At 64.2% G+C, this 15,216-nt stretch overlaps 1 protein-coding gene across 1 annotated transcript in view; it reads right to left on the bottom strand.

Annotated features, from left to right (window-relative positions):
* The window catches only part of MYO15A (myosin XVA), a 50,177-nt gene that overhangs the window by 12,876 nt on the left and 22,085 nt on the right, over positions 1–15,216 (bottom strand). The window contains 31 exon segments of the mRNA XM_057536147.1: positions 90–220; positions 1,517–1,599; positions 1,831–1,904; positions 2,137–2,209; positions 2,531–2,603; positions 2,858–2,973; positions 3,474–3,652; positions 4,030–4,104; positions 4,190–4,301; positions 4,762–4,903; positions 5,954–6,072; positions 6,172–6,287; positions 6,566–6,641; positions 7,079–7,138; positions 7,292–7,413; positions 8,460–8,532; positions 8,671–8,776; positions 9,103–9,235; positions 9,327–9,507; positions 9,665–9,742; positions 9,815–9,882; positions 10,081–10,201; positions 10,678–10,772; positions 10,880–11,040; positions 11,266–11,454; positions 11,651–11,723; positions 12,030–12,211; positions 13,550–13,785; positions 14,210–14,305; positions 14,915–15,045; positions 15,123–15,204. Of these exon segments, the coding sequence (XP_057392130.1) occupies positions 90–220; positions 1,517–1,599; positions 1,831–1,904; positions 2,137–2,209; positions 2,531–2,603; positions 2,858–2,973; positions 3,474–3,652; positions 4,030–4,104; positions 4,190–4,301; positions 4,762–4,903; positions 5,954–6,072; positions 6,172–6,287; positions 6,566–6,641; positions 7,079–7,138; positions 7,292–7,413; positions 8,460–8,532; positions 8,671–8,776; positions 9,103–9,235; positions 9,327–9,507; positions 9,665–9,742; positions 9,815–9,882; positions 10,081–10,201; positions 10,678–10,772; positions 10,880–11,040; positions 11,266–11,454; positions 11,651–11,723; positions 12,030–12,211; positions 13,550–13,785; positions 14,210–14,305; positions 14,915–15,045; positions 15,123–15,204 (3,556 nt within the window).

The following is a 15,216-nucleotide window of genomic DNA, read 5'->3' as shown; positions in this document are numbered from 1 at the left end:
GTGAAGGGCCAGGCCCTTCGGCCAGCTGCCCGGCCGGTCCTCATGCAGACAAGCCCTTGGCCCTGATTCCCCGTCCGCTGGCCCCTCACCCTGGAAGGGCAGGCCCGGGGTCCGGCCCACGGCTTGGAGGAAGCGAACGAGGTGTGGCTGGAGGACTTCGGAGCAGCTGCGGTAGGCAGCCACGATGTACAGCAGCCTCCAGCCTCGCTGGCAGCTGTCCCTGCGAGGACACACACGGGGCTACGCTGCAGGCGGCCGCCGCACTGCAGTGCCACGCCGGGAGTCTCTCCCGCTCTCAGGCAGCTCATCTTCTGAGGGTGCTCCCCCTCCCTGCCCAGTGAGAGCAGGGCCGGCGGGCCCAGAGCCATGCAGAAGCTGTGTTCTACTGAGAATCCAGGTGGGAGGCAGGGAAGGAAGAGAACGGCAGAAGCTGTGTTCTACTGACAATCCAGGTGGGAGGTAGGGAAGGAAGAGAATGAGCCCCCCCCACCCCCGGCCAAAAGACAAGCCTTCCCCGGGGGCACCTCTCTGGGTGACGGTCTCTGAAAGAGGGCCGGGGGACCCTGTGCAGAGCTGGTGGCGGGTAAGGCTGGGTGGGAGGGGCAGGAGGACGTGCTGAGTGGCTGTGAAATTCCTGGGGGATGCGAGCAAGCGGACAGGAGGGTGGCAGACGCTTTGGGTCCCCACTGTTGCTGGTCGTGTGCGGGACACGGAAGCTCACCCTTGTGCTGCCCTGGGGTGAGGGTTTCATTGTGGGGACCTCTGGCGTCTAGGGACAGCACCTGGGCTTCCTTTGGGAAACCACCCACCCCTCCCCGGTCCCTGTGGTTTGGAGATGGGTATCAGAGCCAGGACCCGCCAACTAGAACACTGCAGCCCCCGGCCACGGTGACTGGTTTAGGGATGGGTGTGGGAGCCAGGTCTGGCCAATTAGAGTTCAGCCTCCCTCTGGCTATGGTGATTGGTTTGGGGACAGGCACATGACCAGGTCTAGCCAATCAGAGCTCTGTATCGTCCAGCCGTTGTGGTTGGCTCAGGGATGGGCATGGGACCAATAAGACCGGATTTGGGAATTTTTGCTGCAAATATTGGGTCAGTCTTGCTTTCCCTGGGATTGCTGAGCTGGGAAATGTTTCTCTCCAACCTATGGGATATGTTGCTTGGGAATGATATCAACACAGAGGAAAGCAGGGCCAAGATATAGAGGACTGCTTCCTGATGACACTTGGATCCAGCTGTGCCTGAAGTCCTATGTTAGACTTTTCAGCTACCTGAACCCTCTTTTGCTTAAACCAGATTTAATTGGGTTTCTGTCACTTGCAACCAAGAACCTGGACTCACACATTATCACTACATTTTCCAGATAAGAAAACTGAAGCTCAGAGACAAGAAAGGGCTTGTCCCAGACCAAGCATGCTCTGTCTATGGAGTGAGGGAGAGACAGGGGGAGAGACTCCGGAGGCTGACCTGGCCCCTCCTGGAGCATGGATGCGCTGGGGGAGGGGAAGACACTCACTGCTTGGTGCTGGTGTTGTCTGTGATCTGCTTCACAACTTGGCAGTAACACTCGTCCCGCATGACCTCATGGTCCCTGCACAGCTGTAGGAGGGTGGGCCAGGTCACAGGTCACACGCCCAGCACATAGGAACAGGGTGGGCACTTGGAGATGGGCCTGGTGCCCCTTCCCCAGACCCCTCCCCACCAGTGGGATGCATTCCTCTTTGGGCCACATGAGAGCTTCCCACCCCAAAGTCTTGCTACTCTGGTTGATAAATGGGGAAACTGAGCCACTGGGCAGGCAAGGGAGCACCGGCAGTCGGCCAGACTGACCTTCAGGAGGGTGCAAAGCACATCCAGTTCACTCTGGCCCTTCAGCGAGGCATCTCCCATGAACCGCATCACAGCTGGAGGAAACACCTGTCCCACTCGGGCCACCAGACCCCCAGCTGCCTGCCCCCCTTGGGGACCCTGGGGTTGGACGCCTCCCCGGGAGGCTATGGCCAGAGGAGGTGGGGGAGGCTCCTGCTCTCTGCAGGGGCCCCACATCTGAGTTGAGGGAAGGGGTGGTGGTGAGCAGGGGTCACAGTGCAGGGTCCCACCTGGCCCAGAGCCCTGGCCGCAGCCCCACCCCCACACCTAGAAACATGTCTGTGGCCATCTTGTTGAGGCTGCTGTCGCTGAGCTCAATGAGGGAGTCCTGGAGCGGGGTCTGTGGGGAGAGGGGCTGGGTCACCAGGGGGCGGGGTCTTGATGGGAGGGGCTGAGTCGTGGGGGTGGGGTCTGCGATGGGCAGACTGGGTCAGGAGTGGGAGGAGGGGAGGGCCACGTGGTGCCTCCTCTTACAACAGGAGGGTCCACGCCACCAAAAGGCAGCCGGGACGCCACTAGGGAAGACACTGCCCCTGGGAGGAACGCAGGCCCTCGGGGTGCTGAGTGCTTGGGTCCCACTGGGGACAAGGCTGTTTGGCCCACGGGCCTGGGAGGGGGCTCTTGTACCACCATTTTACAGAGGGGGCCTGGGGCTAGACACCTTGGTGAAGCAAAGCATGTCCTCCAAGGTTCTGGACTCCCGACCCTCCTTGGATTTCGGCCTGAGGCCGTCCCTGCAACAGGAAGCGGACACTACTGACCAGTCTTGCCTCCGAGCTTTGGCTACACCCCCTTCCCACCTGGAGTGTGCCTGACTCAGTGTCAGCCCACCGGGCAGCAAGGCTCCCGAAGTGGAGGCTGCAGGCGGGCCTCACCCCTCAGGGTTTCTCATCCCCCCCCAGAACTGGGGCCTCCCGCTTGAGTGGCTGCAAGAAGCCCCAGAGGGACCCTCCCCAGGGTGGGGATGCGGCGTGGGGCCACCACTCACTGGGGTCTCCTCTGAGGGTCTCGGAAATACTTCTGGGCAAACTCGAGCATTGTGTACGGTGGGAGAGCCAGGCCGTCCTCCCCGCGGTCTGCGGAGCCAGCCCTGACTGGGGGACCCTGCAAGAGGGCCGGCCGCCGCACCCCGCCCAGTCAGAGCAGGCCCAACGCCACCCCTGGCTGACTGTGCCCAGACCCTCTCGTGTGGGCCCACTGCCTCCCCAGTGGCCTGGTCCGGCTGACCTTGCCCCTCACTGCTTTCTCTCTCTCCACCCTGGCGAGCTCTGTGCCACGGGACTGGACCTGCCCCCCTCACCTGGCCCCGCCCCGGCCCAGGTGGATTTCGCCTGCTGGCCGGCCCAGGCTGGTCCTGCCCCATTGGCCTGGTCACAACCCTTCCGCTGACCCCCACCCACCCTACCCCACTGGCCACGCCTCCAGCCATCTCTGGTCACGTCGGGGGGGGTCACATCCCAATAGGTCATACATCTGGCTAGCTCAACCAGGCTGCCGGGCCCCGGGATGGCCTGCTCTTGGCTGAGCCCCTCCCCTCTACCTCCACAGTCAGGCTGACCCCCTTGCCGTGTCCGCCCTTCCGCCCAGCCCCGGGCAGCTCTCACCTCCCTCCTGCGGCCCACCTCCCGGGCAGCGGCAGTGGAGGCCACGGCAGCGGCCACGGCAGCAGCGCGGCCCCGGCCCGGCTCGGCAGGCAGCTGCAGAAAGTCGGGGGCAGCCGCAGGCTGCACCAGCTCGGAAGGGAAGCGGCCCACACGCCCATGGATGGTCCCAAATCGCCAACCTAGGGGGCGGGAAGGGCTCTGAGCAGCAGGAGGGTCTCATCTGGGGAGGAGGGGGGCCCAGGGATCCAGAGCTTGTGCGGGAGGTGTTCACAGAGGAGGACACAGGCTCTGGGAAGGGAAGGCATTCCCTCAGCGGGAGCTGCAGACAGCAGAATGCAGCGCTTGTGGACCCTCGCGCCACACACATGGAAACACTAATGTCCACGGAGACCCTTCAGCCAGATACGCGGGCAAAGGGCTGGGCTGCTTGGCCGCCTTAGGAGCTGCAGCCAGGCCAGACCCTTTGGGACCCCAGAACCCCATCGTGCATCCGCTCTGTTCGGGGTTTCTAGGTCTGGCAGCTTTGGCAGCTGAACGGGGGTCCCGGGGCACCTACCGAAGTCAGGACCTCGACGCCGCAGCTCCTCCAGGTACACGACCTTCTTGCCGACCACACAGCCAGCACTGTAGCCTGAGGGCCAGACCTACGTCAGCACCTGCTGGGAAGCTAACCCCCCTCCCCCCGCGCCGTGCCCACCCCTCCCCGTGGCGCTGACCCATTCGAGGTGGTTCCAGGGGCTGCAGGTGGATGATGTCGCCCTTGTGGAAGGCCAGCAGCGCTGGGTCCTCAGGCAGGAAGTTCCTCACAGCGACCACGTAGTCCGAGTCCTGGGTCAGCCAGGGGCTGGGTGAGGGCTGCAGTCCCATCCCCCTCCTCCCCGAGGCCAGGGGCCACTCCCCTGCCCCTCACACAGGACGTCAGAGCACTGGCCCCGGCCTCACCCCCCTCACCCCTCCCGAAGCCTCCCCACTGAGGCCAGGTGCCGGGCCTGGGGGCTGCCTGGTCTGCAGGGAGCATGGGGGCGGAGGCTCCCACTGCAGTGGGCGGCGGCGAGCAAGGCAGTCCTTGCAGGAGGACGAGCAATGCAGCTGCCATGGAGCCCAGAGGCACCAGTAAAGGACTTTGAAGGAGTGGGCAGAGGGGAGTGGGCGTCCCGGCTGGAAGGCACAGCCCGTGCAAGAGCCTCCGGACACAGCTGCTGACGCACACACGCATCCATGCGTCCCAGGCACGAGCCCTGTTCTGGGCCCTCAGCCCTGCTGGGGGCATCTGTAGGAGGGCCCTGACCTTCTTCAGCTCCAGGATGAAGTCGTCCACCAGGGTCTTGACCTGGTGAGCTCGGGCTGAGAAGAGAATGACCTTCTCGCTGGCCAAGTTGAACTCCAGCATGTTCTGGGAGGGGATGGTCACAAACAGGATATCTGCAAAGCTGGAGGATGGGAAGGTGGCATGAGGGCAGGACTCCGCAGCTAGAGGGATGCCCTCCAACCACCACCCTGCTCCTTCTGCCCCTGCCGGCCTCCCCTCCCCTCCTGTCCGCAGCTCTATTTTGTTGCCCGCACCCTGTGAACCCACAACCTTCCAGCCCTCCCAATGCTGTGCCTTTTATTTTTTTGCCTCATGATCCAGCCTCGCAGATTTTGCCCACACAAATCTCTCTCTTTCACTCCCTGAGCAAACTCTCCCTCTCCTGAAGCAAGGAGCCTGCACCTAACCGGTGAGTGAAGCTCGCCCCCTGTGCTCTGGTACAAAGGACAAGCGGGCTGCTAGGAGGGAGGAGTCCGAGGACTCAGGAAGCTCTCAGCCAAAGCACCCTTTCCCTTCCGAGCTGCGTCTGCATCTGGCTGTTCACACGGTCGCCCCCGCTGCACGGCGAGCTCTGTGAGGGCCAGGCTGCGGTGTGGCCGGAGACGGGGATGGGGTAGTGGCTCCCAGCTCGCCACTTCCTGGCTGTGGGACCCGAGACAAGCGGCACCTCTCTCTGAGCCTGTTTCCCTGACTGAAGGGCTTTGGCACAGAGCCGTGCACATCGTAGGTACAGTCGCCCCTCGGTATCCGAGGGCACCAACATCCACGGATGCTCAAGCCCCTCCTATAAAATGGTCTGATATTTGCATATAACCTATGCACATCCCGTATACTTTAAACCACCTCCACGTTATTTTTTTTTCTTTTCAGATTACTTCTAACACCTAATTCAATGTAAATGCTGTGTAGATAGTCATAAAAGCAATGTAGACGTTATGTGAATAGTTGCTGGTGAGTGGCAAATTCAAGCTTTGCTTTTTTGGAACTTTCTGAAATTTTTTTTCTGAATATTTTCCATCCGCGGTTGGTTGAATCTGTGGATGTGGAGCCTGTGGATATGGAGGGCCAACTGTACTCAGTCAACGGCTGTGAAGCAAGCCGGTGAGCAAGCGCTGGTGCCGGCCCATGTCCAGCGTCCGGCCAGCCCCACTCCCGCCCGCCTGCCGGTCACCTGTATGTGCGCAGGACCCGAAGCTGCCCACCGGCCTCGTGGCTGCCCTTGACCACGCGCAGGAGTTTGATGCCCGTGTGGGACACAGCTAGGATCTGCACGCCGGTGCCCACGCTGCCCTGGGGTGGGGACAAGTGGCACGTGAGGCTCTTCTGGCCTCATCCCTGGAGCCCCCGGGCGGGCAGGGGGCAGGCAGGGGGCAGGCAGGGGGCTCGCACCGTGGCAGGGAAGAGGCGGGAGAAATAGACCTCCCAGCTGTCGCGTGCAATGCTGACCACGGCCCGCTTCACACTCTCCGTCACCAAGGGCCTCTGTGTGTCCAGCTGGTTCTGGGCTAAGGGACACAGGTCGGGTCAGGACTGACCCACGTGGCATGGGGGGAGGCTGACCCTCAGCAAGGAGGTGTCAGTCCGTTGTGTTCCCAGTGTCCATACTGGGAAACTGATGTCCACAGACAGGGACAGCCGAGGACACAGCCGGTGAGGCAGAGCCCAACCCAGACCTGCGGCCGGGCCGTGGGAGAGGCCAGGAGCAGAGCGGGGGGGTGCTGGCGGGGGGGTCTAGCTGGCTGTCCCACCGACATCCTTCCCTCCCCATGGCCCCCCACGGTACCAAACAGGGCTTTCATCTGGAGCCTCTCCTCCGCAGAGATGCGCAGGCAGGCCTCGGAGAGCGTGTCGTGCAGGATCTGTGGGATGAGTGTGATGCGGGCGGCCCGTGGGACTCCCCCCACCGGGAGCCCAGGCTGGACTGTTTTAGGACGACCGGGAATGTCGCAGGGGTGCCTTTACGCAACAGCGGGGTCACCTGTGTACATCAGATCCCACTTCCGAGGATCCTCTCCCTTCTCCTCACGTCCACCCTCCCCGAGCCCTCGTTTCCTAATCTGTATGGCGGGGCTTGGGTTGGACCCCAGGCCCCGGGTAGCTCAGACCAGCTGTGAGTCTGGTTAGGTGGGACTGCGGGCTCCTCGAGCCTGTCTACAGTGGGGGACTCGGCAGAACAGCTTCCCTCCTCACTGTGGTCAAGGACCCCAAATCCAAGGAGGAGGACGTGCGCACGGCTAGGCTACGCGCCCCCTGCCTTGCTGCGTACATGAGGCACTTAGGGAGGAGAGGCCCTCACCTGGCGGAACAGCAGGTCCAGCGGCACGGGGTGGCTGTAGCTGTCCTTGGGGTAGAACACCTGTGGGGGCGGGCTTTCCGTGAGGACCTTCTGGAGGCCCCTCCCCCGCTGAAGCCCCACTCGCTCCGCACCAGCCGGGCTCCGACCCTGACCCGGTCTCCCGCCCCCCTCGGGTCCCTCTGCCCCCATCCAGCCCCAGCCGGGCTCCAACACCTCTTTGCGCAGGAAGATCTGCCAGGGGGCATCCTGGTAGCCGTAGAAGTCGGGGCTGAGGAGGCGGTGCAGCCGCGTCTGCACGGGGTCCTCGGCCGGCTCCAGGGACCGTGAGGACAGCGCTGCAGGGGCGGGAGCGGGCTGGGGCGGAGAGGCCTCCTGGCCCGTGGCGTAGCCACACCTGATCTCGCGGGCACACGTGCACACTCACACAGCCCAGCCCTCGTCCCCGCACACGGAGACCCGGCGCCTGCAGGCCCAGCCAGGGGCCGGGCGCCCGGGAGCAGGAGAGACAGGCTGCTGCCTGGAGGCCAGGCCCCGGCAGGTGTGGGCGGAACAGACAGTCCAGACAGGACAGAGCTCTCAGTGCCGGGAGCTGGGGTGGAAATAAAACCGGTGACTTAGGAAGGTCTGGGGGCTGGTCTGTGAGGGGCGCTCCGTCTGGGCGGTCGGGCCGACCTCTCTGAGGAGGCGACACTTGAGACCTGAACGATGAGAAGGTGCCGGGCATGCAAAGATCTTCCGGGAAGAGCATTCTAGACAGAGGGAACAGCAAGGACAAAGGCCCCGAGGCAGGAGTGAGCTCGGTGTGTGCCAGAAACAGTGAGGAACAGAGTGTCTGAGGGGGGAGCGGGAGGAGATGGGATTGGGAAGGTGGGCAGGTCATGCTGCGTCACGTGGGCCACAGTGAGGAGTCTGGAGTTTATCCCAGGAGCCACTGGAGCGTTGTTGGCAGGGCGTGACGTGAACCGACTGATTGAGCTCCGTTAAGATGGCTGCGGCTGCCGTGAGGCAGGGGATGCAGAGGTTAGGGCTCCAGCTGTGATGCCAGGAGGCCTGGGTTTCTATCCCTGATCTGATACTTTTGAGCTGTGTGATCTTGGGCAAGTCACTTAACCTCTCTGTGCCTGTCTCCCCACCTGTAACATCTAGAGGCACAAATGGTACTGTGTTGATGCGTCTTAGTGAGGATTTAGTGAAGTCAGAGTGGGCCTGGCCCGAAATCAGTGTTAAGTGCTGATGCAATTACACAAACGTCCACACTGTAGGCCCACACGGGCCCAGGGACACGGACACACACGCCACCGTCACGCAGACCAAGTCTCACCTGTGCTCATAGTTGGACACCTGCCCGCGGGCCCCTCCCTCCCTCCCTCCTGGCCCTCACCTGGAGTGGGCCCCACGGATGGCCTTGGTGTGCTGGTCACTGGCTTCACCAGGGCTACGGCCTCTCTGGGGACCTGTCCCTGCCCCAAAGACAGTGCTCAGCGGGGAGCAGCGCGGCCACAGCTTAGAGGGGCAGCTGGCTTCTGAGGCTCCCCCCGACGCCCCACTTCGTCCTTTGTTCCACCTGGGCCCAGCCAGACCCTGCCCCTCACCTGGGTGCCAGGTGCTGCCGCTGCATGGCTCATCTGCCCCCTCAGGATCATCAGGGCCTCCTCGTGGGGGTCTGGCCGCTTCACGAACACCCTCCCGCCGTCCTTCCTGGTGGGTGGGACACTGAGTCTCCTCTTCCCAGCCACATAATCCTACAATAGGGAACTTTTTCCTCCACCCCCATCACTATAAACGAGAACCCAGAGAGAACCAGAGATGGGTGTGGGGTCACACAGCACACCCTAGAGAGCGGTCCTGGCCTCCCTCTGCCCGGGTGGCTCATCTGGACCACTTGTGTGAATAGATTCACTCCCTAAAAGTTGCTGGGCTGGGGGCGCTGCGAACCCAGCAGACGGGCACATGGGTGGCGGCTGCGCAGGCCCATGGGGAGGCCGCCGTCTGGACGGCTGGAGGGCTGGGGAGGCCAGGCTGACCTGAAGGCCTCGGGCCGGCCTCCCCGGGGCGGCTGCTGGTGCTGCCTGACGATGTCCTTGATCTGCTGCGTGGGCTGCGGGAAGTGCTCCGAGTTGAGGGTCGAGGACCGGACCAGCTCTAGGCCGGGCGAAGCTGCGGCAGGGGCATGGGGGCACAGGTGAGACTGCCCTCCCAGCCCCGCCCTGGGAAGTGGGAGGCCCCCCGGCCGGGAGAGGACACTCACTGGATTCTGGAGAAGCCCGGCCCTGAGCTAGAATGGGGGCAGCCACGGGCTTGGTGGGGGGCCTCGGGGCCTTGGCCAGAGGAGCGGGAGCCACAGGCTTTGGAGCGGAGCGCAAGAGCACAGGCTTGGCCGGGAGTCCAGTGCCTACGAACTTCGGCCGGGCCTCTGGCGCTAGGGGTTTCTGTGGAGAGCAGGGTGTGGGGTGGACCTCCCGGGACACATCAGTCTCCTCTCAGGGACCCCATGTCTGCCCAGGAGGGGTTGAGGGGGCTCCTGGCTCAGAGAGGCGCAGCGACGCCCCAGGGCACCACAGCACTCACCTGGGGCACCAGGCTCACCTCTGGGGGCGATGGCCTTGGGCTGGGACTCAGGGGCTGCTGCTGGAGCGCCATGGCCTGCAGGGTCATCTCCCGGGCCTGGGGGGAGTAGCGGTGGTGAGCGGGCAGGCCCAGGCTCAGCCCCCCGCAGCCCCCAGCCCCGGCACTCACCAGCAGCACAGCCTGCTTGTGGATGAAGGCTTGCTGCAGGGCCAACGTGGAGGCGTCCAGGCCTGGAACTGGGGGGGCCGTGTCAGGGGACGTGGATCCAGAGGCTCGGGAGATGGGGGGAATTCCCTACCATGCCTGCCCCTCCTCCGCCGGCTCAACCTCCCCCCACGGCCGAGGCTGCCTCTGTTCCAGGGCCAAAGCAGCCCTGAGAACCGAGGGGCTCCACCCTGCCCGACCCTGGAACCGACCCCGGGGCAGACACTGACTTAGCTTTGGCTTTGGCTCTGGAGGTCTCCGGGGGGTGCCTTTGCTGCCGCCACTGCCATCTCCACCAGGTTGGCCTCCCCCTTTCATGCGGTAAGCAATGGCTGTTGGCTTCTCCAGGTCCTGGGAGCGGGGGCAGGTGGCTCAAGTGACTGCCCCAGTGCCGTACTCCCCGGGTTCCAAGGCAACAGGCACCTGACACCGCCACCGCCTGCGTCCCGGGGCCTCCCACCGGCCAGCATCTGCCGTGTGCCCAGCCTCTGCCCACACGGCACCCCGGTCAGGCCTCTGGCAACCTTGCGAGCCCCAACCCACCCCTTTCACAGGGGAGCAAACTGAGGCTCAGAGGGGCTGTGCCCGGCTCAGGGCTTCATGTTATGCCTTGGAGGGGCTCCTGGGAGTTCCCAGACTGAGCAAGGGTGCCCTGGACTCCCAGCTGTGGGTCCTTCCGAGCACCTCTAGCTGTAAGGACACCCTCATCCTTTGCCTGACCCCCAGCAGAGATCCAAGGGGACACGCCACCCCACGACCCTGGCTGTGAGAGGCTCCTGTGTGCATGCGCCGTGCTGTGGTCTGCAAATGCCCTGCTGCGTCCCTACCGCATCCCCGTAGGACAGCACGGGGTCGAAGAGGCTATCCAGGTAGCAGTCCAGTCCTTTGTGGGGCACAGCGGGCTCCCCACGGCCGTCCGAGTCTGGCGGGGTTGGGGGATACAAAAGTCAAGCTCTTTTCTCCTGCTGACCACCACTCCCGGCTCCCAGGCTCCCTCCCCACCAGAGACAGCGGCCACTGCTGGTTGACCTTGGTGGGTCGCTGTCCCTCTCTGTGCCTCAATCTCCCCATTTGTACCGTCCTCATTGTGGCTGCAGTACCCATCGGAGTTGGCCACGACGGGCACGTGCCCCGGGGGCTGGGGCCTCGTGGGCACGTCCTCGTCCGAGTCCCAGCTGTTTCCAAAAACCCTGTGGGGACGGAGAACACAGAGCAGCTGACCCCCCAGAGACCCAGAGCCCTCCCAGAACCCCCGTTCTCTCCTGTGCCCCAGAACTGGCTGACTCTCCCTTTAAAGGCAGGGCCCTTTGGCGAGCCCCACCTCTGTGAGGACCTTGAAGCTTAAGTTCAGAACGCAGTCCCCCACCGCCAGCATCCGGGAGTGGGGGCCTTGTGCTAGGAGAGGCCATCTCTACCTGGGACCTCCCCTGCCAGCCGTGGGCCCCTCTGCACCCACGATGAAGTAGGCTTTCTGTCGCGGGAACTCCCTGAGTAGCTCGAGGTCCGACACCAGGTCCAGCACGTAGTCGTGGCCGGCCAGCTCTGCCCACTGGACCCCCTTCTTCATAGCCACCGTCCAGCCCCGCCAGCCGTCGGCCAGCCCCCTGGAGACAGCACACGAAGGGCTGGGAGTAAGGGACAGAGCCGAGAGGCACCGCCGGGGGAGACCCTGGGATGGGAGCCAGACACCACTCATGGCCGGAGTGGACCCTCCGGGGCTGGGGGCCTGGCCTCTCGCCCCTCCCTTCCTCCTTCCGAGGTGCACAGGGGCGCACTGGGTGGGGCGTTCCAGGAGCCCACCTGTGCCTCAGAATGTCTCCGGCCACCTCTTCCCCCGTACTCCAGGAGTGCACTGGGCAGGAGAGCTGGTCACCTGGGCGGCAGCAGGTGCAGGGCTCAGCCCGGAGCGTCTGCGGGCCAGTCCTGCCGCTTCCCCGCTCTCGTCCTGGACCCTGAACTTGCATCTCACGGCCCTGGCTCCCCTCCCCGCTTCCAGGCCCAGCCCCCGTGTGCCCACACGCTGACCTCTCTCCAGGGCTACATCCCACAGGCCCCTCCCCAGCGTCTCCTAACCCCAGGCTACTGGCGCCTGCTGACTCCAGCTGCCCCTCCACGGGGCGGGGGCGGGGGGGGGGCCGGGGTGCGGGCAGCAGCGCCGCGCAGGGAGAGGACAGCTCACCGTTGAAGCAGCCCACGTCCAGCGCCATCCCGGCCTTCTCCTGGGTTGCCGTCCACTCGAGCTGGGTCGGAGGGAAGGTGCGGGCAGCGCCAGGGCCCTGCTGTTGGGCCTGGCCCATGGCCTGCATGAGGCGATGTTGACACACAGCCTGGAAGCCATTCCGCCCGTAATCAGACACAAACCTGATGGGTAGGAGTTGGCGCGAGGATGAGGAGGGACCCGAGGCTAGCCGGGCGTGGGGGAAGACTCCGCGGCTAGTCAGAGGGCCCAGGCCGGCCCAGAGCTCCGAGAATGGTCTACAGATGATCTCGGGCAGCCCGGAGTTCCTGGGCTAAGCGGAAAGCGTCCAGGCCAGGGGCCCAAGGACGGCCAAAGAGGTTCCAGGTTGGCCCACCTAAGCTTGTTGGAGCAAAATGTCACTGCCAGGGTAGGGTCTGCAGGGGGTGTGGGCAAAGACCTGGCCTCTGGGGACTCCCTCCGTTCCCTCACCAGGCCACCCCGGGCGGTCATCGGCCCTCTGTGAGCCTGCTTCCAAGTTCACAGAGACGGCCGTGAGGGATCAACCTGACCCAGGGCCAACCAGCCTGATCCCTGTCAGGGGCGGGCACTGCTCGTGCCGGGCTCCCTGCCCCCTCCCCACTGCTGGCAGCCTGGCCAGGAGCACCAGAGGAGCAGGCAGGCAGCGGCTACCAGAGGGAAGCTAGAGCCGTGCCCACGGGAAGCCCAGCAGGCAGGGAGTGGCCCTGCCCCCGGCACAGATTCCCAGGGCCAGCCAAGGGAGCTGCCCCTACTGCACGCGGCTCCGGGGAGCTCTGCATGCTCCGTAGTTCACAGCTACCCTGTGAGGTGGGTCCTGTTACCATCCCCAATTTCCAGGTAAGGAAAGAGGCTCAGAGACGGGCAGTGACTTGACCCAGGTCACACAGCAAGTAAGTGTCAGAACTAGGATGCGTGCCCAGGGCCTGCTTGAGCTCTTTCCCTTGCAAATCATTCTTATCACCCAGCACGGTGACATCATCATCACCATCATCTTATCAAGACCAGGATGCTGACAAGGGCTACACGCACACAGCACTTAGTGTGAGCCTGTCTCTGTTCTAACCACTTCACACGTGTTTGCACATTTAATCCTCACCCAGCCTACCTCGTAGGTACTCTTATCAGCCCCGTTTTATAGGAGAGGAAACAGGCTCAGAGAGATTAAGTAACTTGCCCAAGGTCACACAGGTCATACGCGGCTGAGCTGGGATTTGAACACAGACTGTCGGAGTCTACACTCTTAATCATACGGCTGCACCCCGCCCCCCATGATGTGAGAGGTCAGCGCCTCTCTTCCAAATTCTCCGCATCCTGGGCTGGCTACCTCTGAGTTCCAGAAGCCCTGTATCCCGTCTCACCCGACTCCTGCCCTCCGCAGTGAAGCCCCGGGCCAGCCCCCAAGCCTGAGCTTCCAAGGACCGAGCCTCCCTCCTGGCCTAGCCTGACCTGGCGTCCGCCCCGGGCCACGCAGCTCCACTCACTTGAGCAGGTACTTGTCGAGGCGCGGGGAAGGCGCAAAGCCGCTGAGGCAGGCGGCCAGCAGGAGCCAGCCCCGCTCAGCGTTGTGGGCACTGGGGTTGCGCCACACCTGGTTGGCCAGCTGCGCCAGGATCTCATCCCGCAGCTCGGGCACCGCCAGCCCTTTCTGCACGATGTAGTTCCCGAAGACATGGTCCCGGGCTCCATGCAGCTGGGGGTCGCCCATGAAACGCAGGATCTGGCCACAAACAGACTCTCCTGGGCCTCTCGGGGGGCTGTTCCCGCCAGGTCCCCACCCCCACCCCACATCCCTCTCGTGTCCTTCCCATGTCCCCATACCCATATGAAAGCCCCCCATGTTACAGTGTAATAGCCATACCCTGGGCCAGGTGACCAAGCCTTTGGGAAAAATCAAGGTTCTCCTGCTCACGAACCTTCTATAGCCCCAGCCCCTCCCCGCACCCCCGGCCTCCAGGAGGCCCCTCACCTCCTGCACCATCCATGCCCCAGAAGGTACTTTCTAACGTGCATATCCGACCACATCCCTCCCAGGCTCATGGCTTGGGCTAGTAGAGGGTCCAGGAGGGCAGGGCGAGGGGCCTTGCCGTCTGGCCTCAGGGGCAGGGGCTATGAATTCGAAGGTGGTCTAGGCAGACCCGTACCAGCTTGAAGATGCCCACGGCCTCTGCATGATACTCCGCCGGCAGCCGTGTGAGGGGCGTCCTCAGGGGCAGTGTCAGCATCCCGAAGGCAGGTTCCTGGGGGCACAGGGCAGGCACATGGGCACAGGGCTGGCATGTGGGCACAGGGCTGGCACGTGGGCACAGGGTGGGCACGTGGGCACAGAGTGGGCACGTAGGCACAGAGCTGGCACGTGGGCACAGGGCAGGCACGTAGGCACAGAGCTGGCACGTGGGCACAGGGCGGGCACGTGGGCACAGGGCTGGCACGTGGGCACAGGGCTGGGACTGACGGGCGCGTCTGGATCCACTGCTCTGGGCCAGGTCGGGGCACACCAGCCTGGGAAACACAGGTCCCCAGCGTGCAGACGGGTAACCGGCTTGCAGAGGGGCAGACCTCAGCATATCGGGGACAGAGCCCCCGTGAGGCCCCCTCAGAGGGCAGGAAATGAGGAGCAGGGATGTGTGTGCTATGGATCCACCGCTCGTTATATTTCTGAAATGTTTCCAAACAGCCACTTCCCGAGCCCCCGAGGGCCCTCCACTGCTATCCAGGCCCCCTGGAGACCCCGGACTCCGCACGACCCAGCAACTGAAAGGCTCATACCTGATCCCACAGGGCGTGGCCAGGAGCCAGCCCCAGGCTGAGGACAGTGCCAGTTCTAACGGGCCTCTGCCAGCCCTTACCTTGAAGTGGCACCGGACAAACTTGGCCATGGGGTAGTTGTTGATATCCAGGGGCAGCGTGACCCGGGGCTCAGCCTGAAGCCGGGGAGTCCGCACGGGGGCCACCCGGGGCACCTGGCCCGTCCTGAGGCCTGCGGACAGAGGAGGCCATGAGGGGCCTGGTCCCCTCGCGCACCCGCTCCCACCACACCGCCTGGCGCTGACGTACCCGCCACTGCTCGCAGGAGCCCAGCCAGCTCCACCGGGACCTCCAGGTGCCCCACAGCCACCACCTGCCGCTTGCTCAGCTCCTGGGGGGACGG

The sequence above is a fragment of the Balaenoptera acutorostrata genome, chromosome 20 (assembly GCF_949987535.1).
Source record: "Balaenoptera acutorostrata chromosome 20, mBalAcu1.1, whole genome shotgun sequence".
Lineage (NCBI taxonomy): Eukaryota > Metazoa > Chordata > Mammalia > Artiodactyla > Balaenopteridae > Balaenoptera > Balaenoptera acutorostrata.
This window is presented reverse-complemented; position numbering and strand designations above follow the sequence as displayed.